General features: G+C 44.0%; 1 protein-coding gene across 4 annotated transcripts in view; it reads left to right on the forward strand.

The window, feature by feature from the left end:
- The window catches only part of ep300b (E1A binding protein p300 b), a 33,390-nt gene that overhangs the window by 2,598 nt on the left and 5,424 nt on the right, over nt 1-25,368 (forward strand). Inside the window, exons 2-29 of one of the 4 annotated variants that reach the window (XM_069149581.1) lie at nt 1,437-2,053; nt 3,117-3,296; nt 4,905-5,193; nt 5,631-5,744; nt 5,898-6,134; nt 6,593-6,695; nt 6,820-6,948; nt 7,084-7,201; nt 7,340-7,523; nt 7,909-7,986; nt 8,138-8,223; nt 8,362-8,514; nt 8,851-9,390; nt 9,776-10,015; nt 10,121-10,316; nt 11,384-11,535; nt 13,745-13,984; nt 15,269-15,357; nt 16,481-16,591; nt 18,878-18,934; nt 19,169-19,246; nt 19,823-19,890; nt 21,735-21,885; nt 23,707-23,967; nt 24,091-24,256; nt 24,553-24,720; nt 24,831-24,992; nt 25,167-25,368. The exon at nt 25,167-25,368 is cut by the window's right edge and continues 80 nt beyond it. In XM_069149581.1, coding sequence (XP_069005682.1) covers nt 1,437-2,053; nt 3,117-3,296; nt 4,905-5,193; nt 5,631-5,744; nt 5,898-6,134; nt 6,593-6,695; nt 6,820-6,948; nt 7,084-7,201; nt 7,340-7,523; nt 7,909-7,986; nt 8,138-8,223; nt 8,362-8,514; nt 8,851-9,390; nt 9,776-10,015; nt 10,121-10,316; nt 11,384-11,535; nt 13,745-13,984; nt 15,269-15,357; nt 16,481-16,591; nt 18,878-18,934; nt 19,169-19,246; nt 19,823-19,890; nt 21,735-21,885; nt 23,707-23,967; nt 24,091-24,256; nt 24,553-24,720; nt 24,831-24,992; nt 25,167-25,368 — 5,169 coding nt within the window. The remainder of the gene's footprint in view (nt 1-1,436; nt 2,054-3,116; nt 3,297-4,904; nt 5,194-5,630; nt 5,745-5,897; nt 6,135-6,592; nt 6,696-6,819; nt 6,949-7,083; nt 7,202-7,339; nt 7,524-7,908; nt 7,987-8,137; nt 8,224-8,361; nt 8,515-8,850; nt 9,391-9,775; nt 10,016-10,120; nt 10,317-11,383; nt 11,536-13,744; nt 13,985-15,268; nt 15,358-16,480; nt 16,592-18,877; nt 18,935-19,168; nt 19,247-19,822; nt 19,891-21,734; nt 21,886-23,706; nt 23,968-24,090; nt 24,257-24,552; nt 24,721-24,830; nt 24,993-25,166) is intronic. The other 3 variants (XM_069149582.1, XM_069149583.1, XM_069149584.1) reach the window with 3 other exon arrangements.

A 25,368-nucleotide genomic window follows, 5' to 3' on the forward strand; every position in this document is an offset into this window, starting at 1 on the left:
CCTCCCCCTCCCCCCTTTTCAGTGGTTGTGGTAGAAAAATAAATAAATAAAATAAAAAGATACCGAGTGGGTCTTGAAAACTCGTGTTCGTGACGCGCCGCCAGCCTGTTTGAAGCGGACTGTTGTAAACCAGCCATTGTTCGACACTTTATGAAAGTTGGACGAAGCGTCGTCGTCCTGCCCGGAGTTAAAAGAAAAGCTGTGTCCATTTTAACTTTGTTAGCCGCGTTTTAAATGAAAGGACACAACCAGCCGCAGCCTTTGAAATGTCCCCCTCTCATGTCCTTTGTTCAAAGGCTTTTAGTTTCTCGGTTGTAGTAACTACGAAGCCCATTCTTCGTCCTCCATTGTCTCCGGACGAATATGCGCTGCACTTTTCTTTTTTTTTTTTCTTTCTTTTCTTTTTTTGTTGTTGCTGCTGCTCGGTTTTCACGAATAGATTTAAATAAAACAAGCAGACCATTTTGAATGTTTTTTTGTTTTGTTTTTAATTATTATTATTATTATTTACTTTGATTGCGACCGTAACTGCAAACACATTAATTTGCACACATTGAGCAAGAGGCTGTACAAACCCGGGCATCGTTTCCTCTTGTTGCACACTGCTGGCACTGCAGAGTTTGAATGAACAAGGTCTTCTGCTGTTGTCAATTACACTGTATGTATAGAAGATGTATTTTGCAGAATTATGGACTCTGATTTTGTCAGCCTTAGCTTACTGGTGGCCCGCCACACCACAAGTTCTCCATTTATGTCAGGAACCAAATCAGTGTGAATTTCCAGCTTGATCTCGTCTTAATTTCCTCCATTAACTGGACTCCCCAATGCAGCGAGAGCAGGAGTTGAATCGTGCTTCAAGTCAACCGCTGGCACAACATATCTTCTACTTAGCAGCACAGGATTTCAGAGGGTTTTTTTTTTTTAGTAAGATGCCAATATGCCTCGAGTCATCCTGAAAACCAGACGTTCAGGTTATGCTTTTGTGGACCTATCTGAAGATAGCATGTTGGTATGTAGGATTATACGTCTGTTTACAGACACGGATTGTGATTTGAATAGATTTCAGTCCACTCGAACGACTTTACCATTAATTTCCCGTCCTGTTGCAATGACTTATGCTTCGCCCTGTTTCATGCTCCTGTACCATATGACTGCAGCTCAAATGCTCACACCTACCTAGGTACTGTAGTGTTTACTCCTGCGGCTTCTCACTCTGTCCCCACTATGTTCACTCTCCATGTATGGCACCCCACCAAACCACAGACTGATGCCCAGGAGAGAAGCCCAGGCTGTGAGAGGCAGCTAATGCTGCACTGGTTGTCTAGCTATAGGCTGTAGATTAAGGGTTAATCCTTTTTAAAGTAATGTCAATAAACTGAATAAAATACATTTTGTAGTTTGGTAAGATTTTTTTCCCCCTGTTCCTACATGTGTAGATTTTGGTTCACTCTTTGACCTGGAGCACGACCTCCCAGATGAGCTCATCAGTTCAGCGGACCTTGGGCTGACCAACGGAGGGGATGCCAGCCAACTCCATACCAGTCTTGGAGGCGTTGGAGGAGGGATCGGTGTGGGAGGAGGCCAGGATGCCGCTGCAAAACATAAACAGCTGTCTGAACTCTTGCGTGCTGGAGCACCAGCACAGCAGGGCGGCCCTGCTTCCAATTGCTCACCATCTGGGGCTTCCATGGGGATGATGGGAAGTGTTAGTGTCTCCCCTGGTGGACCTCAAGGCATGCCACCCCAGGGCCAGCAGCAACAACCTGGATTAATGCAGCAGGTTGGGATGGTCGGAGGGGTGGCTGCGCTCAACCGGGCGGCAGCCATGATGGGCGCCCAGAAGGGCAACACTGGACAGCAGCAGCAAGGGCTGATGGGGGGCCAGGTGGTGAATGGCTCACCCAGAATGGGTTACCCTGGCAGTGCCGGCATGGGTAACAGCAGTAATCTTTTGGCAGAAACCCTACAGCAGCAGCAGCAGCAGGGCGGTCAGCAAATGGGAGCTGGGGGTCAGGCTGGGATGAGACCGCAGCAGCCCGGTGCACTGAACAAGGTAGGCACACCCAAAGCAGCACGGCCTGAAATTGACATCCCAGTTACGAAGATGTTATAGCAAATGATCAGCTGTGGTAAATTACAGTTGAACTGAGGCTAAGATGTTCCACGTGCAACTCTTGGTACTCCGCTGAATTGTAGTAGTTACTCATGTAGGCGCAGGCAAGAGTTTGGTTATGTGTTGGACTCACAGCTACATCACGGTGTGTTACTGATGGTTAACCTCCTTTCCATTCAATATGCCACATGATGGTTGTGGTTTTGTTCTAAAGGTTTGAAGGCATCACTGCAAACGTCCATTAAACGATAAGTTTTAATTGAGGTGTACATCTGCAACTGCATGAGATTACCGCTCTGTGCCTTGTAAAGTCCTGTTGCTGTAATCTCAAGACCATCAAGACCATTGTCCGTGTTTTTTTTAACTGATTGTTTTTTATTATGCACAAAGGAAATTATGCTGTTTAGGTTGGTCAATAAATCCAGCAAGCTGATTTATTTTCTCTCAAAGCTCAGAAGAAAGGATAAACAGTTTCATGAGACTCTTTCACATAGAAACAGTAAATAGCCCACTTCACATTGTTGGTGATAATGGACCACCCTGATTGTACTTTGAATCACAGTTTGATTTGCTGCTGTTGAATCAAAGAAGAGTTTGGCCGGAGTTTGAAGTAGTTGAAAATACAGTCAGCTTGAGTCTTGAGATTGCTGCTGATGGAGACGCTTTCCAATTTGAAAAAGTATCAAAGATCCTGTCTGTGCTGTTAAATTATTGTAAGTGTACTTTCGCAATAGCAGCGACGCTCAGATTTTAAAACAAGCCAATGTTTTTCGACACTACATACTTTTTAATCTCATGTGAGAGGACATTATAATATATATAATACCCCCCGCCTTGATACTTATATCATGCTTTCTTACGTTGTGAAAAGTATTTGATCTTTAAGACCATTTCCTCTTCTCCTACTTTTGTCCCCACATTGTTTCTCCGCCTCCTCTTACCCTTCTCTCACCCTCTCTCTTTCCTTGGGCTTCCCCTCCCTCTACTCTCCACCGTTCTCCAGATGAGTATGATGGCCAATGCGGGCCCCTATGGCGGTCCGTATGGCCAGTCTGCTGGCCAGGGGCTGTCTGGAGCAGGGCTGGGCCCACAGCTCCAGAATAAGGCAGGCCTGCCCAACAATATGGCCGCCCAGTTCAACATGGACAAGAAGGCGCCACCGGGTCAAAGCATGCCTGGGATGGTAGGATTTGTTTGTTTCTGTTTTCTACAGTTGGATAAACTCGGTAGCCAAAGTAGAAGTATCTTGCCTGCTTCTATAGCTTAAGCTCACATTTTTTAAGTCTTAAGTCTCTTGAACTATTTAAAGTAAAACCAAATACATAAAAGGGACAACCAAAAAGTTTAGGGACTGCTCCTGTTGGGCTCAAACAGAGAAAACACAAAATGTGTGTAACTCAGGTGCTGATGTTGATTAAGTGATGTACCTTGGGATGCTTAATCACAAGGATTATAGCTTCCCCCTGCTCTGTGCACATTGTGTGCTCCATTCACACACAACAAGAGCAGCCTTTGAACTCTTTGAATGGTTTTCATATATTGTAGCATTGGATGAGATACTGGTTCTTGGTTAAAGACTAAATCTGAAGATATTCTCCATTGTTCCTACTGTCAACAAATCCCATGAGAACATTCTGATTTTCATTCTTAACACAACTGCTTCCATAACTGCTGATGGGTACAAATGAGTACAACTCTGTCTCAATGACGGCAGGCTCTTTACACACTTATGCTTTCAGATGTGATTGAACAACGTGTTCACGAGAGCCACAGACGAACCGAGGAGAGTTGGAATAAAGCGTTCAGGCATTGTTGACAGTATCAGAAACATAGTATATCTGCGGCATGATCCTTTACCATCTAATGTCACACTGGGCTTTTAATTGCCCAGGGTCATGAAAGCTGGTAACCTTAAGAGGTTGCTTGTGGCTCCATCAGTCTGTCAGGAAAAGAGCTCATACACATGTGTGAATGTTGTTACTCATGGCGTAAATGGACTCCTACCCACAAAGTTACTCTACTGCTCTAGTACAAGGCCCAACGGCAGACCTGCATTCGTCTCTCGCACATTGCATGTTCCAAAATCGTATATATATTTTTTTATATGCCTTTGCTAAGGTTTTCTCAAACAATGCTTCATGTAAACGCAAATTTAAAAGCACGGTTTTATAAGATTTTTCATTTTTATTGGCATATTTTGACCTGGCAACAGGATGTTAATGTCCAATCACTGTCCAGGTGAGCAACCTCTGTTGCACCCAACAGTTTATTACAGACTACGTAGAAGTCACTTGGCCTTAAGGGCCTCCAGTCTAAGTTGTGGGCTGCTCTGACTTGTATAGTATTATATATAGTATTTTAAAGTTATTGTCAAACCATTCCTTCTTTAGTTGGTGATGATGATAACACTGAGGACTGTAGTAATAGTTTTTTAGAGCTTCTACTCTACTACTACTGACTGCTTTTGATAACAGAATAACTAAAAGGATATTTCTTAAAATCGACTTTTTCTTCTTTCTTCCCTCAGTACTTTAGTGATTGTCATGATGTATCTACTCTTCATTCTTGAGTATTTTAAACTGTTAGAAAAATATGGCCAAGCCAGTCATTTTGCAGTCAGAAAATGTTTTACACGTGCATCTATGTTTAAATGTAAATTTTCATGCCGCAAAAAATCTAGAAAAAAATGGATCATTGACTGTTCGCATCCCAGCTGTTACTCGATTGGCCATCGCAAATGGTCCCATTATTAAACCTGATCATCTATGCCTCCTCTCTCTTCTCTCCTAAGACTCCTCAGCAGCAGCAGTCCGGAGCAGTCGGGGGAGCGGCAGCAGTTGGCGGGGCCCAGGTTGGACTCAGTGCGATCGGGGCAGGACCCGGCTCAGCTCCCCCTACCGCAGACCCGGAGAAGCGGAAACTGATCCAGCAGCAGCTGGTGCTCTTGTTGCACGCGCACAAGTGCCAGCGGAGGGAGCAGGCCAACGGGGAAGTGCGGCAGTGCAACCTGCCCCACTGCCGCACCATGAAGAACGTGCTCAACCACATGACTCATTGCCAGGCTGGCAAGTCCTGCCAGGGTAAGTCTGACGAATTATGCAGATTTCTGGTTTAATGGCGTGTGGTTTATGTCCTAAACACTAGGCAGTCTTTAAGATTGTCGTGCATCTTTTTTTCGCTTGTTCTTGCATGTTGTTTAATCCCTCTTGGTTTGCCTCCCGGTTCTTCTTTGTATCAGGTTGAGTTATTCTCTTCAGCTGGCTGTCCTACTGTAATTTTTCTTTCCTCCTTCTCCCATTGAGCCTCCATCTGGACATAGTTTTATTACTGAATGACTCATATAATAACTCTTGGTTTCTGCCTTCTCTCTCCTCCTTTTGACTTCTTTTTCCTCTCATCCTTGTCTCATTATTCATCTCCCTCCTTCCTTCTGTCACAATTTGTCACTTCACTTGTTCTCCCTCTCTTCTCCTCCCTTTTCTCTAACTTTTATCCATTTCTACTTCTTCTCCACCAGTGGCACACTGTGCCTCATCCAGACAGATCATCTCTCATTGGAAGAATTGCACGCGACACGACTGTCCTGTGTGCCTGCCACTGAAAAACGCCGGAGACAAGAGGAACCAGCAGTGTGAGTGTTTCTCGCTCTGTGGCTGTGAGCAGTATGCATGCTCATGGCTCTTATCGTTGAATTATTACATATGACCAGTAGGCTTGAACTCACTGATACTCAACCTTGCTACATCGCTCTCTCTTGTTCTCCCTCTTCCTCCCATCACCACAGCTCTCATCAACAGTGCCGGTTTGGTGAACTCTTTAGGTTCAGGGGTGCCCGGCGGACAGTCCAACACCCCGAACCTAAACCCGCCTAACCAGATAGACCCCAGCTCCATAGAGAGGGCCTACGCTGCACTAGGCCTCACTTACCAGGGCAACCAGATGCCACAGCAGCCACCGCAGTCCAACATGCCAAACCAGGGCCTGCAGGGGCAGCCTGGTCTGAGGACCTTAAACACCATGGGTTAGTTTGAAATGCCTTCACATATCAGATGATAGCTTACCAGGCCCTTCCTGAACATTGGGTTCATTCTTGCCCTTAGGGGACAATATAATCCAGAAGCAAGCTTTTTCAGAGCTTTCAGGTGCATCTCCTCAGTAAATGGAGCTGTTTCGGGTGTCATCATAGGACTCCTTGATCTTAACTAGCTGTCCACTGACTGATGATTAATGACTTTGTTACATTAATCAGATTTATAGTCAAGTGTAGTTTAATGTCACATTGCTTTTGATGATTTCTTACATGGTTAAAAAGAAATTCTGAAGTGGACATTAAATCACTGTTGTTCTTTGGCCTGAAAATGTTCAGATTTTGAAATGTGTCTTAAATCAACGCAAGAAATCTGTTTTAGGAACTTCTCTGCACAAATATTGATGTTAGTATTTCCCAATGAAAATCACCCTCTAACTATCTCTTCCCAGGAGGAAACTCTATGGGAGTGAACGGTGGAGTGGGGGTGCAGCCTCCCAACCAGTCCACTCTACTGCCAGACGCCATGTTGCACAACAGCATGAATGCACAGAGGTCAGACAGCTTTTTACTTTTTCTTAAGTCAGGCGGCTGCCATATAACAGCCTTGTACAAAGTTTAAAGCAAAATTGTTCTGTGTTTGCTTAAAGTCTTAACTTTCCTCTGTTGTTTCCCTCAGTTTGATGAATGATGGTGTGGGGAACTTGGGCTCCATGCCCACAGCTACTCCTCCCTCTGCCGCAGGCATGAGGAAGTCTTGGCATGAAGATATCACGCAAGACCTCCGGAACCACCTTGTCCACAAGCTGTGAGTCTTTCCAAGTCCTTCAAAAGCCCTATTAAATGGACTCATTTTAATCAGGTTATTTCACAATTGTATGACAATGGGATGTGTTTGTCCTCAACTTAATTGTAGCTCTGTTTTTGCTGTGTGTATGAGCAGTGTGCAGGCCATCTTCCCCACCCCTGACCCAGCTGCACTGAAGGACCGGCGGATGGAGAATCTGGTGGCTTACGCTCGAAAAGTAGAGGGAGACATGTACGAGTCGGCCAACAGTCGGGTAAGAAAGCAGCACACGCAGAGCATTAAGTAATGTGGCATGACCGTCAGCTTCCAGATATGCAATGAGGAAATATATGTATTTATATCGAGATGTGTCCTGTAACATCGTCCCTTTCTCCTGCTGCGGCCCTTCCAGGCGGAGTACTACCACCTTCTGGCAGAGAAGATCTACAAAATCCAAAAGGAGCTGGAAGAAAAGAGGAGGACGCGGCTCCAGAAGCAGGGCATGATGCCTGGCCAACCTGGCATCGCCTCCCCAGGCCTCCCACAGGTGCCTCCCGGCATGGGACAGCCACCCATGCCCCCGGGTCAACCGCTGAGTAAGTAAACATCCCCTGCTGTTAATTCAATCACACAACACACACACACACACACACACACACACACACACACACACACACACACACACACACAACACACACATACACACACACACACACACACACACACACACACACACACACAACTATATATAATAAATCTTTTAGCTGAGCCCGGTCCATGTTGCATGACACATAATGCTGAACACTGATCAGATTTTTCATCTACTAAGTGAAATATAATTCATGGAAAGAGGTGTAATCTTGTAGAAAAAGAGCATACACATGCTCACTGATGCTATAAATATGATGGGGATGAATTTGATTTGACTGGTTTTCTGTGATACTGATCTGTGATTTCTCTAACTCTGTATCACCCTGTCAGATGGTCCTCACGCTGATCCGTCCATGGTCCGACCAGCTGGACCCAATCAGATGGTCAACAGGATGCAGAACCCAGCAGGTACGTTTCTTAATCATTGACAGGAAATCTTTTTTTTTTTTTTTTTTTTTTATAACATACCTGCATACTAAAATAAGTAGTGCAAGCCACAAAAAGAAAACAGTGACAGTACAAAATGTATGTTTTCCTTTTTGTCCTCTTTCACTTTTAGGAATGAACCAGTTTGGTCAGATGGGGATGCAGTCCATGGGTCAGAGGTCGACACCTCCCCTTCCTCTTAATCCTCCAATGAACCAGGTTAGCATCAATGTCACCACCTTTATCATTACTTAAGGCATCCAAAATTTCAGACATTATCTTGCTAACTCCAAGTACAGTACGCTTCACAAAAGGCAAAGAAATGACTTGACATGTCACTCGCTGTTTTGTTTCCAGATGGGTATGGGAGCAACAAGGATGGGTCAGCCCAACGTCTCACAGTTGCAGAACCAGTACCTCCCCCCAGGCCAGTTTCCTGGGTCCAGTCCTGGACGTGGTTCTGGCCCTGTTGGCATGAATCAGCAGGGAGCACAGACGTCTGTGCCGCAGGTAAGGGAGAAGTGACAGCATCTTGTAACCTAAAGATGAGTTTTAGTGCCTGAGGGTTCTTTGGTTTTTGTTAAAGCAGAAAAAAACAAGTGATTGACTTGAAATTACAATGTATTTTGAGTTGGATTTGGGAAACCTGCTGAATGAATGTGAATGAGCACAATCAAAGGCATCCGCTTTCAGAACAATTTGATAAAAATGGATGAATAATGTATAATGAACTCTTGTTGGCACATAAAGTTTAAAGGCTGACACAGCCTTCCCCAGGTGATTAATTTATTACATAGATTTTAAAGAGGCTGATCAGATGTATGCCCTGTGTCTTATCCTTTGCAGCAGAACCAGATGTCAACGCCACCTTCCCTCCCAGCCAGCAGCCCTGCAGCACAGTCTGCCTCTTCTGGTCCAGGTTCCGGAGCCCCAGCTGGCTCTATGGGGTCTGCTAACGCCAGTGGTGCTGGGCCGCTACCCAACCTGCCTCCATCCTCCACCTCCACTCAGCCAAACTCCTTCCCTCACTGCCCACCCATGCGAACAAACTCCCCGTCACCAGCGCGCAGCTTAACGCCTCAGCCCCATCAAACACCCCCGACGTTACCTGGTTCTCAGACCCCACAACCACACACCCCCAGCACACCCCAGCTGCCCCCTCAACAGCACCCCCAACAGCAACAACAGCAACAACAACAAGGCTCGCAGCAGCAGCAGCAGCAGCAGCAGCAGCAGCCGCCATCAGGGCAGGCGGTGACCTCTGACAAAGCCAATCAGCCACAGCAGACGCTTGGGGGCGGGACTTCTTCAGCCCCCCAAGCAGCTCAGACCCCTACAGTGCCGACCCAGAATGCTCATGTGCCGTTACAGCTGCCGCAGACCCCAGTGAGTAGATCATACCCTTTCACCACTTTGCCTCCTACCATTCCCAGCACTGACAAATGTAAGCCTGGAGCCTCCTGATCCCTCTGGTTCTGTGAGCCTTTGGGTCTGAACTGTGTGGAGAGCTTGATCCCCGTGTCCACGCAAGTCTAGTTACTTAAAGAATAAGAACAAATCAAAAGTTAATGTAAAAAAAGAGAATTTTATTATAAAACAAAAGTTTGTTGATTTAAAAAAAATCCAAGGTGTTCAGATTTTGCAAATAAATGGATGGTCTTTGCACTACTTAACTTAAAGAAAGACTTAAATGTGCAATAATTCCTTTTTAAACGAATTACAAAAGTCGTGCGTGTGGAACCTCACTCCATCTTTGTCCTTTTTGCCTCAGCTATCTTCGAAGCCTTCTCTGACAACAGATGGTCAGGTTTCCTCTCCAGCCTCCGTCACCAGCAGCGCCGACCCCAACTCCCAGCTCACCACGGTAGATAGCTCTGCTCCCAGCCAGGAGGACATCAAAATGGAGGTGAAGAAGCAGGAGGAGGATGACGAAGGAACCGACTCCCAAAGCGAGGGCAAGGGGAAAATGGGCAAGGGTCAATCTGATGTGAAGACGGAGGAGAAACTAGAGGTAAGATTGTCTAAAATATAACATGGTGTCAGGCCTAAAGGGTTGTAGACTCTGTTTTATATTGAAAGATATATCAGTATATTGACACCTGAATATTCCTCTCAGATAAAGAAAGAGAAGCCATCAGGAGACGGGTGTAAAGGCGAACCCATGGATACTTCTTCATCCTCCGTGTCATCGTCATTAGCAACTAGCGAGGACAAGAAGCCAGAGGTGAAGAAAGAGCCCAAAGAGGAAGAGGAGGGGTCCGGTTCAACAGCTACCAACAGCTCCCCAGCCAGCACTCAGAGCAAGAAGAAAAGTAAGTGACTGAGCGGCTACCATCATCTGCACAGGACACGGTGTCTAGTGGAGTCGGCAAGTGCGCTCAAGTAAAGTAGTGTTACTAACGAGAACTTCAGTCCGAGGATCCGAACCGAGTACGACTTCTGTAACCTTTGACACATTAATCCTCGGCCACCCTGACAGTCCTGACCTCTGAGGGGACGCAGATCGAGAGCATCCTAAATATAGCAAGCTATCATAGCTTATCAGCTTTGTTGCAACTTTCACTTCTATATAATCTCTTCTGCTGGATTAAAAACCGCTCCCTACTGGAGCACTGGTTTGCAGACCGGTACGAGACAGAAGTACATGGTGAAAAGAATTTCAATAAACCGTGTCCTGCTGACAAGCTTGCTAACAGTTTTAGCAATTTTATGTTAAATTTTCAATAACATTGAACAAAATGGCAGACTGAAGTAAACCGAGTAGCCCCTGACCGACGAGTGATCGCGGACCAACAAACAAGTTAATGGTCCTACAGCCGGAGACATACTTGCTTTAAACTACGCGTTCGCATGCTGGCTGCCGAACGTATCCTGCGTCTGTTTGGAGCGTTGGTTGTACACGTCCTCAGAAATCAACGCAATGAAAGATGCAACATGCACATAACCGGTAAGGATGGTGTGGTGGCAGTACGGAGACGTGACAGCGTCACGGACCTACAAAAGTCAATGGAAACAATTCAGAGGCCGTTACATCCACGCATGGTGGAAAATGCTGGAAATACGGAGCTGATTGGGTGTTTTGTCCCCCGCGACCACAGAATCTGCAAACTAGTGACCGGGTTGAACGTTTCCTTCAAGCACATCCAGATGTTTGTATCCTTGTCTCTCTGGCGTTCCCTCTAAGTCCTCCGGTAACGACAAGTACAGAGGGAAGTATGTGAACAATAAAGTTCACGACACAAACGGTTGTTAACGTGACTGCGGCCTGCGTCCTTCGCCTGACGGCGTGCTGTGTTTGATGTGAGCTGTAGGTGTCGTCAGAGTTTCACTGCTCGCCGTCCTGCCTCTTCTCTCGCTCATTTCGGTTTTGTTTTTCCAGTCTTCAAGCCTGAGGAGCTGCGTCAGGCTCTGATGCCCACTCTGGAGGCTCTGTACCGGCAGGACCCCGAGTCCCTTCCCTTCCGTCAGCCGGTGGACCCCCAGTTACTGGGAATACCCGTACGTATTCGAACTAGTAACAAAACTAACCTGGTAAGGGACTGCACTGGCTGCCATTTTGCTTCAACTCCTCTGAAAACGTAGCTTTTTTTCTGTTTTATATATTTTCAGTTTTTCCCATCTAAAATATTTATTTATTTTTTTTGTCATAGTTGCCATATTTGTTTAATTTCATTTTACATTCTTGCTTACAGTTTCTTTAATCTTTGAGTGGACGTTTGTTCCATTGCATGTCAGAAGTTAAGAAGATTTGAGTGTGTGTGTGTGTGTGTGTGTGTGTGTGTATGTATGTGTATGTATGTGTGCGCGCGCGTGTGTTTTCGTTTGTGTGCCAGTTTGTATTAGTCTGTCATTTATAAATGAAAGCAATGACTCTTATGAACATAAATGCAAATTGGATATGAAACGTTATTGGACCAGACGTTTATGTTTTGATGGATGTTACTCAGTTGATATCATTTTATCTGATTTGTAGAAAGCCCAATCATTATAAGATTAAAAAAAAAAAAAATCACCTGATCCAAACTTCCATCGGAGTATTGTAGCTCATTGATTAGCAGCTGTTTGTCTTTCACAGCTCACCCACTACAATAAAGAGACAATAGCGACTCTATTTCAGTGAGCAATTTCAAAACGAGAGACTGTTTTGCAGTTCATGAGCCAGTTGCTTTCGTTTATCACTTTAATTTGCCTTTTGACATCACATTTTAGGTTCCCATCACAAAGTTTTTTTTTTTCTAGTTTTCATCGTAGTGTTCCAATGCTAGCTTTCTAGTTCAGTTCCTCACCAGTCGTAGTGTGACAGTGCTCAGGTGGGCAGCGTGTAGAGGCGGGACAGTACCTTTTACCCTCATGGCATTCAAATTGGGGGGGACTTGAAAAAAGACCATGTCGCACTAAAACAGAGCGACGGGGTCCGTCCTCCAACTGCCTCAATATGAAATTTAATGAACTCCATTTTCAGAGCAGGGGTGAGCAAAGCAGCGGGCTGCCAGCTCACCTCTGCTTCAGGAACCTCCACAGTCAAGTGATGCAACTTTCCTCTGGTGTATAATTATACAACATTTTCATTTGACTGATTGAAAATGTAAGTTCGCTCCCAGCCTGGTGGGATCTATAAAAAAAAAAAAAAAAGTGACTGACGTGGTAATGTGCATCACTTGTTTGTTCATGCGAGTGGTTCCACTCAGAGATGAGGGTCTGTTTCCGAACTCTTGTTGCCATGGTGACACGGAGATGGACCCTGCTCTTTGAAACTCGCACCTCCCTCCTTTTTCTGTTGTTGTTGTTGAATCTCCAAAAAAGCTTCTCTTTTCCTCGTGCTCCTCTCCGCTTCTCTCTCTGACGGTGCTTCAGTTTTTGAGGAGAAGCGGAGGGCAGCAGAAGATGGGAACAGAAAAACAACTTGGAGACCCACACACACACACACACACACACACACACACACACACACAGACACACACACACACGCACACACACACACACATTTGCTTCACCTCAGCACTGTTGGCTTTAACTCTGCCATCGTATTGCCGCTCATGCTGCTGGCGTTGTTAATGCCAACCACTATGTTGCTTAAAACAGTAGATCTCTGTATGCCTCTTGCTTTTGCCACTGCTCTGTTCTTCTTGGTTTTGCACCCTGATCTCAGGCCTAGAAGTTTTCTTTGCTTTCAGACCTCAGCAAAGAATCATTCAGGAAAAGTCAATTGATAAATAATTCAATAATCATATGACAGACCTTCAGTTGCAGTATGATTGTGTGAATTAAAATCCCATCTGTAGCTAGTTTTTCAGTTTTTGAATGGTTGTATGAGCAGCAGAGGACCGGACAGACCGGCGGTCCCCGGGCCTCTGCTCACAGCACAGCTTGAGGTTTAGACTTTAAATGTAGGGTGCAAAGCAGAGAGCTGGAGGGCAGAAGTTGTCATGTCTCTCTGTTTGCACGTGAACCTTCTTCTCTGCAGCGCTCAACAACATTGTCCCCCTGCACCCTCTTCTCTCCCTACTCTGGTCCCAACTGGTCGACTGCGACGCCCTCATCACACCTTCGGCGGACACTGATGACGTTGGTCATCCTCTTCTTCCCTTTTATCTCTCGATTTCCTCTTTCTCTGGGGTGACCAAACCCTCCCTGCGTCTCGCTGCACCTCTTCCTCCTCTCCCTCCTCTGACCTTTCTCAAACTCTTGAACTGTCCTTCAACCTGTCTCTTTAATCCGGACGGCGCCCTTTCCAAACCAGGACTACTTTGATATCGTGAAGAACCCCATGGACCTGTCAACCATCAAGCGGAAGCTGGACACCGGACAGTACCAAGAGCCGTGGCAGTACGTGGAGGACATCTGGTTGATGTTCAACAACGCGTGGCTGTACAACCGCAAGACGTCCCGCGTCTACAAGTACTGCTCCAAGCTGGCTGAGGTGTTTGAGGCGGAGATCGATCCCGTCATGCAGGGCCTCGGCTACTGTTGTGGGAGGAAGGTGAGGCACAACTGTTTTTGTCTTTTTATTTTCCTGAGGAGAAAAACAAATGAAGACATTTTTCCTACCTTTGTAATTGAGGTAATTTCAGGTCAGGTCTGTTTTAAAGTCGTAGTTCGGCTTCTAGAGTGACATACATGTTCACTTTATGGTGGAAAAATAGATGAGAAAAGACTGCAAATGTAAACATAGTTACAGTAAGAACAAAAACCATAACATTAAAAAAAAAAAAAAAGAAGGCCATTCTGTTCTCTTCCTTTAGATATGCTGGCTGTGGGATTTTAATTTGTTTGGATAAAGGCAGATTTGTGGTTTCTTTTTGTTTCCAGTATTTAAAGTACGCAACACAATAGTGTTTCCTTATACAGTCAACCAGGACATCACAATCTTGCAATTGCAATATTTAATGCAAGTCAAGCAATCGCTGTTTAAAGGTCCTCAATAGAAGCCCTGTTTAAGGCATTACAGCACAAAGTCAGCCTCTACGAACAAAACCTTATCAGCAAAAATACCTACAAGCAGCAAGGCTCTATAACCTCTCGTCAAAATAAACCACATGCCATGTAACCAGGAAAGAAAATGTTAAACTGAAAGTGAAGTCTGGAAGTGAAGGAAATGTGGTTTTATCATTAGAATTAGGCTGCCAATCATCACACTGCCCTGTGAGAGTCTGATCATACCGCATGTGTTAGGTTACATGAATATATACAACCCTTCAGCTGTAAAGGATGGGACTTTGTTTTTCTAGTGTAGAATGAATGTTTAAAAAGCATTTTAAATAATAATTTTTACAGAAGACGTAGCCTATATATTCTATATTACACAACTGTTTTGTATACCTAAGTTTCTTTAATGACTCTTGATTTTTTTTTTTTTTTTTTTTTTTTTTTTTTTTATATATACTTATCATAGGAAGTGATTTCACATGACTCTTTTTAGGTTTTCTTTTTTTGTTGAAAATCTAGATTTATTTCTCTTTTTTTCTTTAAATTGCAATTTCTGCAAATTCTCTGGAAGAAAATCACATAAAACTTTGCAAATTGTATCCCAGTTTTTGAGCCTATTTACCAGACAGTTAATATAAGGGTTGGTTTAAGATGGGTGTGACCACATTGTGTGGGTATGAACTCAGAAACACACAGGTGTGTTTTGAACTTGTTTGCATGTGAGGAGTCTGTCATATGTGTGGCAGCTGCATTTTATTCAGTTTGTGTCGAGCCTTCTTCAGAAAACAGGTCTGCAAGCAACATTTGTCTTTTTGTTTCTCTCTCTTTACTTTTGCAGTTTGAGTTTTCCCCCCAAACTCTATGCTGCTATGGAAAACAATTATGCACCATCCAACGTGACGCTGCTTATTTTAGCTACCAGAACAGGTAAGGGCTGTCGACACATTGGAACACACACACACACACACACACACACACACACACACACACACACACACACACACACACACACACACACACACACAGATCACGCACAACAAAGCATTGTTGATATTAAGACTCTTTTTGCTATGAAACTGCAGCCAGTGAGATCAGCTTGTGTGTCGTGTTGTATTTTGCACATTGATTCTATATTTCCTCCAGCATAGCATCAACCAATCAGTACAATCACAGATGAGTTTTAATTTGGCTTCAAATGGTTACCCTGGCTCCATCTCCATCTTCATAGGTCATCGATTTAATTTTCATTATGTTGTCATTCATAAAGTGGGCTCCAGTCTTCCTCAGCAGTGACTCTCTTATTTGTTGCACCATTGTTTCCCACTGTGTACAAGACATGTCTGATATTTACGACGGAGTGGGGAGTGGGGAGGAGTTGGTGTGGGACCATCCTCACCACCAGAAGAGAGGTTCCCACTTTATAAATGAACATAAAGGATGATGGGTCTCTGTTGCTTTACCATTTATTTATTTTCCTTATCCACCTTCTCATGTTTGGAGACTCGTATCCTCACTCCCTTCCTCCTCCACAGCTCCTAGTGGTCTCTCATGTTGCTGTAATGTTGTTGTTGTTTACCACTGGACGTCTGACGCTAATCTTTGCTTTGCCTTGGCTCTCTGTCCTCTGTTGGTTGTTGTTTACATCTTGTCCGTCCGTCCCTCCCTCTCTGTCCCTTCATTGTCTTTGTCTGACCTGTAACGATTTATTTCACGCTTTTTTTTTATTTAATATTCATTTTGACCCTCCCCCGCCCCCCCATCTCTCTCCCCCCTTCTCCCCCTCTTCTCCCTCCTTTTTTTAACGCTTGTGATGTCTGCATTGGCCTGCTTTGGTGTGACCAATCATCCCCTCCGAAATTTACGCGCAAAATCAAAACACCCGCCCACACAAAAACCCTGCATCACGATTGGCTGCTGCCTCCCGGCGACGACCTACCTTGCCCTCTGCCTCCTGTGTGTCCGCCCCCTGGCCTGTCCTGCCCTGCCCTGATTGGCGGCTGCTTCTTCGTGCCCTCTCTGTGATTGGCTGTGCTGATGACGAACGGTGTAGTTCACCAAAATATGGGCTTCTTGCTGACAGGTACCACTTCTGTGAGAAGTGTTTCAACGAAATCCAAGGCGAGAGTGTTTCCCTGGGGGATGACCCCTCCCAGCCTCAGACGTGAGTACCATCACACTCTTACCTTCCTTTACGCAGAACATGCAACAGCTCTGATGTTCAGCACTAAAATCAGCTGTTATAAACAGCCACATGTTTTGGGTTATCTAATCTATGCAAGCGCATATTTAAGGTTAAATCTCTTAACTTCCAGTATTTTCCTTTTTTGCCTCAAGTAACTTTAAGGTTAGAAAAATGACTTCACTCCATGAATTCAGCTTGTATCAGCTTACTACATGTCTTATTGGAGCTATATGGTGTTTGCATTGACTGAAATATTGAATACGATTAAATAGAGTTAAAGTAGGTATTCATGGCTGCACCACTACATCAAATGGAAATATTGGATGTGTCTTGTGCATGGTTACATTTGACCCAAAATTCAATATAAGCACAGCTCTGTTTAACTGCAATGATTGATTTACCAATTAGTCAGTTGACTGTGAATTTATTGGCAACGGTTTTAATATAAGAGCAATCATTTGTCTTTTTGTGTTTTATTGGGTGACAAACATTTAGGCGTTTGAAATGTTTGCGACTCCAACAATCAGAATGAAAATACATTTTCAATTGTCACTTTGATTCAGAATTGACTCTGGATTCAATAAAAAGAAAGATGGAGCCATTACTTGACCGTTGCTCCTGTCCTTTACCCACTGAGCTGCTAACGAAGTTGAGCTAACTGGTTGATAGAGGTCTTGGTCTGAGCTGAAGAAAGCAGTAAAGATTCGTGCGAGTAAATTCATTTAACTGCATAAACCTGGAAGCATTTTACTTCCTTCTTCCTGTATGACGATAATGAATAAAAGTAGTTAACTGACCAACGTCAGGGATTGAATGTTATTTTTTTGCCTCCATGAACGGGAGTGAAGGTGCTTCGCTGTGTGTTAATGTTACATCTCCTGCAGTGGAGAGCAATGCCAACACTGATGGAAGCCACTGCGCTCCACTGTGCTGTATAGTCTGAACTGAGTCACTTTGTTTGCCTCGACGGTGTTGAGTTAGGTGTTCTTAAGTTCTGCAGTGTGTGTTGGTCAGCTGGTGTCTTTTGTTAGTGTCTGATATCAGAGATAAACTGATGTGATTCAGCAATTGAGAACCAAGTATCCGCAAAACACTTTACATACGTCGTGCAGAACTGATTTTTAAATCCAAAATGCACCAAAAGTCTCACCTTTTGGTGGAGATGATAATAAGATAACTGAAAGTGCACTGTGCCCTCGCATTTTGAGTGGCATCGTTTTTTTTCCATCAACAGAAGTTTTTTTTTAACCGACATTATTACCAAAAAAAACATTCATTGGCTCTTATGTGAGGATTAGTTGCTTTTCTAAGTTTCTATATATTTGGAAATAAATTATCTTTGAGCTTTTGGTTGGAAAAAAACAAGACTTGGATGGTATTTTCTAGTGTACTGTGAGACTATCGCCAATATCTTTCACTAATTTCCTGATAATTAGTCAGTAACTCGATCGGTTATATTATGTTGGTAAAATCAGTAAAAATGCCAACATTTGATGATTTTAGTGTCTCAAATGGGAGGATTTTTAGAGTTTTCTGTCATAAATGACAGCAAACTAAATAAATTTGGATGTTTGACTTACAAAACATTTGAGAATGTCACCCTGCAGTCTGGGAAACAGGCGATTATTTACTATTTGTTGACCAAAATGGTGATTTAATAAATAACACATTAAGCCGTTTAATCAATCATAGTCTGACCTTCCACAGGTAGAACTATGCAGGTTTATGTTGTCGACTTCAACGACCTTGGAGCTAGAAACCTACACGCTGAAAAGTTTTGAAAGTGGCCTGTTTGGTTCTTTTTGTGATTTTGTAGAGATTTAACCATTTTAACGCCAGTAAAAAAACAAAACAGTCAGTTCGTTCTCTTCGGCTGACACAGCGCAGCGAAGAAAAGTCTGGCTTGAGAGACTAAATCGATCATGACAAGCGCTCCCCTAATTTTGTAGACTCGATTGTAAATTGATTAAGAAAATAGATTAATTAATTTATCATCACCATTATCAGGCCAAAGGTCCTGTGGGATTGAGCAGCGTTTAGCTGCACAGCATGAGTTTGTGGTTACTGACGACAGCAGCAGCTCGGTGGGATAAAAGAGGTTCAAGATTTTCAAAGGCTTCTTGTTTTTGATTTCTTTTGTACAATAAATAATCAATATAACAGTATGTTGAGATGAACATCACTTTTTTTTCTTTTCTTTTTTTATTGAGGTTAGAGAACTAAAGAGTTGATGACAGTATTTTGTTTTTCTGATGTTTGCCACAGGTCCATCAACAAAGAGCAGTTCCAGCGAAAGAAGAACGACACACTCGACCCCGAGCTGTATGTGCCCTTCTTAACCCGTTAACTTTATTTGTGATTAGTTCACATGTTTTGCCTCTAGATCCGGTCTTGTATTTAGTTTAGATTGTTTCATGATTTTAGATTTTGTTGTTGCAGTATTTTGTTGCCTCTGCAGAAGAACGAACAGCCTGTTCCATCATGCGTGACGCGTTTTGCCTTTTTAACTCTGGGGTTTGTGTCTGTCTTTTGTCTTCTCGTTCCGTCTCTGCTCAGACTTGTGGAATGTACTGACTGCGGTCGTAAAATGCACCAGATCTGCGTCCTGCATCATGAAACCATATGGCCGTCAGGGTGAGCCAGCTATCATACACACACACACACACGCACACTTGCGCAACAGACGTTACAAGTCAGTCACGTCTGTTGCGTGACTGAGGATAAAAAAATAAATCGGTCTTTGAAAAGCTTTGAAATCGTCCCCCTCAAAAACTATCAATTAAGGTGCTGGAAAACTACGACTGTGAAGTCCTAATACACACTTTTATGTAGTCGTACAAACTTCTGTTTAAGATCACGCATTCGGAAATCTTAAGGTGCCGTTTGAAACAAAGATTTTTTTAAGTCTTGATCATTACATCAGGGCAAAAATTGCCTCTGTGTTGCAGCAAGAGACACAAACAAAATCCTGCAGCTCCAGTGCAGCGCAGATCTCTCATTCCTCAGAGTTTGATCTCCCTTCATGTGGGGTCTGTTTGTAATTAAAAGATTACAAAGTCATGCGAGTTGTTTAAAGACAGGAAGACTGACATGAAAAGGCCAAGTCCTCTCTTGATTGAAGCCACTTAATCACTGTCATCAGTACTTATTGTGACAGAGCTGATGGTGACTTGTATATTTTAACCATTTACTGTTTCCTCCCGATCACAGCTTTGTTTGTGACAGCTGCCTCAAAAAAGCCAACAAGACGCGGAAAGAGAACAAATACGCAGCCAAAAGTAAGTAGCAGCTCATTTCATGCCTCTGTTTTACAGCCCTCCCTTCTTTCCTTCCACTTTGTGTTCTTGTATCTTTTCATCTTGACATTAGATCCTTTTTCATTTCTTAAAATTACACCAGTGATGAATAATAAGCCTACAGTTACTTTTACATCTTAAATTGTATTAAAAAAATAACAACAATCAGAAATAAATTTCTCCTTTTGAGTCGGCAGCCAGGATTTAATCAGTTGAACACATTTGGTCTGTTTTCCACCTCTCTGCGATCAACAGAACTTCACCCTCTTTATCAGTGACAGTGGAAGTTGGAAAGGTGGGAAAGAGAACAAATAACAGCTTGCAAACCGACTGAGGGGCTGTTCACAACCGGCATTATCATGCGTCTCAATTGACCACATTTGATGGCATCTCATTTCCCCGCTTTATATGCAAATGAACACGTACATGACATAAATAAACCCGAACAGAAACGCAAGGAGTCGAAGTGATAATTTAATCCTTTTAATAGATTATTTAAGTATTCCATCAGGTTTGAGAGGGTCGGTGGATAAATGAACTGTGTGAAGGAGCGGCGGCTCTTCCACAGTTGTGTCTGAAATATAGACGATATGCTCAGTAAATAGACTGACACCAAACAGCTCCTTTATAGCCACTCGTTTAGAGGTAAATCTGTCCTACTGTCTGTATAGTTTAGCTGCGCTCGACAGAATCACACAGGACATTTTTTTTTCTGGTAACAAATAAAATAAGAAGTGTCGAGGTCTAAGATCTGTTAAAGGACCAGGTCAGATACAAGCACAGGAAGTAGCCATATGCGTCCTAGACAGCCTCCTACTGTTATCTGAGCTGATCAGATCTCAGTGTGTCCTGGGTGCATTCACACCTGTACTTTGAGCTGACCAATTGTGACTCAAGGTGCAAGGTGCTGCCATCAGGAGTACATTCACACACCATGGTACATCCAGAGCAACTTAGGGTTCAGTGTCTTGCTCAAGGACACTTAGGCATGTGGACAGGAGGAGCTGGGGATCGAACCACCAACCTTCCGATTAGTGTGCAACCCACTCTACCGTCTGAGCCACAAGCCTCCCTTTGTTGTATGTAGTCAGTTACAGGTTATGTCCCTCTGCTGCTGTTGTCACCTAATTAGGGAAAACTTCAGCCAGAGCGATAAGGGCACTAAAATGGTTGCAGTTACAAAGATAGAGTAAAGGTCCCATATCTTGCACATTATTGTGTTTTATTTGCAATCTTAATATTCATGGAGAAAATATTTGTATGGTTTTAGGTACCAAAAATCATCTCAAAAAGTTTAACATCTTGTCTCTGAGGCTGCTATCAGAAATCTGCCAAGAACAGGCTGTTTGTGTCTGTATCTTTAAGGCAATGACGCTCTCTCCTGATGGGCTGACTCTTATCTGAGTGACGCACGCCCAGACCAACCACAGCTTTTCTCCAGTCTTTTAGCTTGCTAAGCTCTCCAACCAAATGACATTTTAGTGTTTTCTTCCACATAAAAGGTTGGACAGTGAGTTGTGCAGAGGGCGCATATATGACTTGAATGTGAGTTTGTGACATCACAAACTTAAGAAAGTCCAAACGGCACAGTTATTGAATACAGGCTGTGTGCATTTATCTATGGACTGACCATTTGGACATTTTCCCATTATTTATAGAGCAAGAAATTTAAAATTTGAATGAAACAATATGGGACCTTTTAACAATAACATCAGGGAATACAGTATTGACAGTAACAACAGATAGATACATCTCTCACATCTCTGTTTTATGGTCACCGACATCTGTGCTCCACTTCTCTTCATCCTTTGTTTTGTTTTTCTCAGGACTTCCTCAGACCAAGCTGGGATGCTATTTGGAGTCACGAGTGAACGACTACCTCAAGCGGCAGAATCACATAGAGTCTGGAGAGGTCTCCATCCGTGTGGTTCACGTCTCAGACAAGGTGGTGGAGGTCAAGCCGGGCATGAAGTCCAGGTAGAATTTCACTGCTGACATTTAGAGATGAGAGCTTCGTGACAAATCAGGACAATGTTAACAACTGCTTCCTCCCTGTGATCATTTAGTTGTGGATTAAAAATTGAAAATGAAAGCACTGGCAGCAGAGTAAGAAGCTGCCGTGAGAGAGAAAACTTTTCCCAACACAGCATACAAACTGTGTGTGTGTGTGTGTGTGTGTGTGTGTGTGTGTGTGTGTGTGTGTGTGTGAACGAACCAGGCAGTGGCCACAACATGGTACCTCACCATGTTTTACAGCCCAGCTCACCTCAAATAAAGAGCTCGTCTGCTGACAGAAGAATACTGTTCGATTTTAATGATATTTAATATTCGGCTTATTAAAGGGAAAACAAGCTACGGTGCTACATCTCACAGCATTTATTAAAGATATAGACTGTCTTTTTGTTGCTACATTGAGGGGGTGACGTGTCTCTATCTGTCTTGTTCAGCTCAGCAGGTGACTGGTTGATCACTTTGTACAATGGTAAATATGCTAGGGCTGGGTATCATTCAAACAATTTCCATACCAAATACCTGGATTTTGACACCGATTTCAGAATTACACTTTTTATGATGACAATTTAAGAAAATCCCCTCATCATTATGGTACAAACCTTTAGTTTTCATGCAATTTAGAGGAGGAGAGTAACCACGGTGGTTCTCTGAGCTGCACGTTACAGATGTTCCCTGAACGCCTCACATGTAGGCTATCAGTAGACACCTGCTGGCCGGCTGCACACAGAGAAGCCTCCAGTCACTGCACTGGATGCACCTCGGGGAATTGTGTGGCCAGAAATTAGTTTGAAAGGGTGAAATAAGGTTGTCCTTATGTGAGATTTACCGAAGTTGAAACTGGGTGACTTTGTCCAAGCAGAGTCTATATATGGGAAAAGCTGTAGCTCACTGACGCTGATGATATAGACTTTTGCGTAAACGCAGGAAAAATTATGCATTTTTAAAACGGAAATATGGATGTATCCCAGGTATCAAATTTTGTATGGAAGGGCAAGGCATTTTCCGATAGTGGGTGGTATTGATGCATTTCGGTTGGTGCCGTAGAAGTATCGAAGTACCCAGCCCTACAAAGTGACCATCAGCGACCAACAGGGGCTAATGAGTCCTGCAGCAGGTCGGAAGTCAAGCTGGACTTTGTTCCATAAACATGTCTCCAAATAGTGATTGCCAGAGTCTGAATTGAGCTGAGCAGCTTGATTTGTATCATCAGTGGTTAAGATGTGTGGAGGAGTTCTGGGTGCAGCACGTCTTCAGGACCAGTTTCAGACGGGGAAACCCTGTAGGGGTTGCTGTTCCTCCACACTGTTAAAAAAACAACAACTCCAAAGCAACAGCTGGCTGACCAGAGTGGACAGCAGAGCAACAACATGTCTGTAAATGACTAGAGGTTGTTAAATACTGTGGTGTAGCAAAACATTAGGAAGTGGACAATTTTGCTTTTCAGGCACAAAAAACTTGACTTGGCAGCAGCCTAGTAGTGAATTTTATTTGAGACCACCCATAGTTACAGCTGTACAGTATAAAGTCTCGGTGTTGGGTTATCTAGAGCTGATTGCCTTCACACTTAATATCCTTTTGTCCTGTTGACATTAAACACCACATTTTTTGGGAATTCTGTCTGAAGCAGCTCATTTTCGTAAAGCAAAACAAGTTACTGCTTCCACACATCCACGTGTTGTGCTTTGCTACACCGTTACAGTCGAGAAACAGCGGGGAGGAGTTGGAGGTGACGCGCTTGGATTTCAGAGCTGTTTTTCTCACCCTGACTTTTGTTTTCTCCTCCAGGTTTGTGGACAGTGGAGAGATGTCAGAGTCTTTTCCGTACAGGATGAAAGCCTTGTTTGCATTTGAGGACATTGACGGAGCAGACGTGTGTTTTTTCGGCATGCACGTCCAAGAGTACGGCTCGGATTGCCCGCCTCCCAATCAGAGGCGAGTGTACATTTCTTACCTGGACAGCGTGCACTTCTTTCAACCTCGATACCTCAGGACTGCCGTCTACCACGAGATCCTGCTGGGCTACCTGGAGTACGTCAGGAGAATGGGGTAAGAAAACATAACCTGATACATGATACACGCAAATGATTTCTCTACGTGACGACTGTGAGCCTTCTAGCGACACAAGCATATAATGATGAGGCTCAATAAATGCATGTCTTCTTGTCTCAGGTATACAGCGGGTCATATCTGGGCCTGTCCTCCCAGTGAGGGGGATGATTACATCTTCCATTGTCACCCAGTGGACCAGAAGATCCCCAAGCCAAAACGCCTGCAGGAGTGGTACAAGAAGATGCTGGACAAGGCTGTTGCTGAGCGCATCGTCCATGACTACAAGGCAAGACATTTCGTTTTAAACTTCTCCCTAATGCTTAAGTTCCCTCTTTGTTTCACCACAAGTCCCTTTACTAGCTGTTCTGCTAAATTCTTAAATTATTTAAAAGCATATCCACGACTACGTCTGCCCATACAGCTACTAAATGGACCACGTGTTGACATTGTTTTCTCGCATGCTGTTTGAACCGTGTGAACTTTAAACCTCAGTTCTGTATTTTGGTCTTTTTCTAAAACTTTGAAAAGGCTTTGCAGTGACATTAACAGCATTACTCCGTTTCCTCCTCTTTGTCCCTTCAGGACATCTTCAAGCAGGCAACAGAGGACCGGCTGACCAGTGCCAAGGAGCTGCCATACTTTGAGGGTGACTTCTGGCCCAACGTACTGGAGGAGAGTATCAAGGAGCTGGAGCAGGAGGAGGAGGAGAGGAAGAGGGAGGAGAACAGTACCTCCAATGAGAGCACAGATGTGAGTAGAACAAGAGTCCGCACGTGATCATCCCCTTGTTCAGGCTAATTTCTGTCATCATTTACGTTGTTCTTGGAGGTGTACTGAAATGAACATTAAAATGTTCACAGGCCACAAAAGGAGACAGCAAGAATGCCAAAAAGAAGAACAACAAAAAGACGAGCAAAAACAAGAGTAGCTTGAGCCGAGCCAATAAGAAGAAACCAGGGATGCCTAACGTTTCCAATGACCTGTCCCAGAAACTCTACGCGACCATGGAGAAACACAAAGAGGTATGGGAATCTAATTGAACTGTAGCAAGAGCTGCTTATTCTTTTATTGGATTATACGGTCTGGTTTTACAAACAGAACAAAACAGTGATTTGATTCATCAGAGGTGTCACGTCGATGCCCCCCCCTGAGCTGAGAAAAACCCACATCTTACCTTCTCCTCTCTTAATTGGCAGGTCTTCTTTGTCATCCGCCTCATTGCCGGGCCCACCGCCAACTCGCTGCCCCCCATCACCGACTCAGACCCGCTGATGGCTTGCGATCTGATGGACGGCCGCGATGCCTTTCTGACTCTGGCCAGGGACAAGCACTTGGAGTTCAGCTCTCTCAGGAGGTCCAAATGGAGCTCCATGTGTATGTTGGTGGAACTGCACAACC

The sequence above is a fragment of the Embiotoca jacksoni genome, unplaced genomic scaffold, assembly GCF_022577435.1.
Source record: "Embiotoca jacksoni isolate LCO1_2020_lvr unplaced genomic scaffold, fEmbJac1.0.p SCAF_15, whole genome shotgun sequence".
Lineage (NCBI taxonomy): Eukaryota > Metazoa > Chordata > Actinopteri > Embiotocidae > Embiotoca > Embiotoca jacksoni.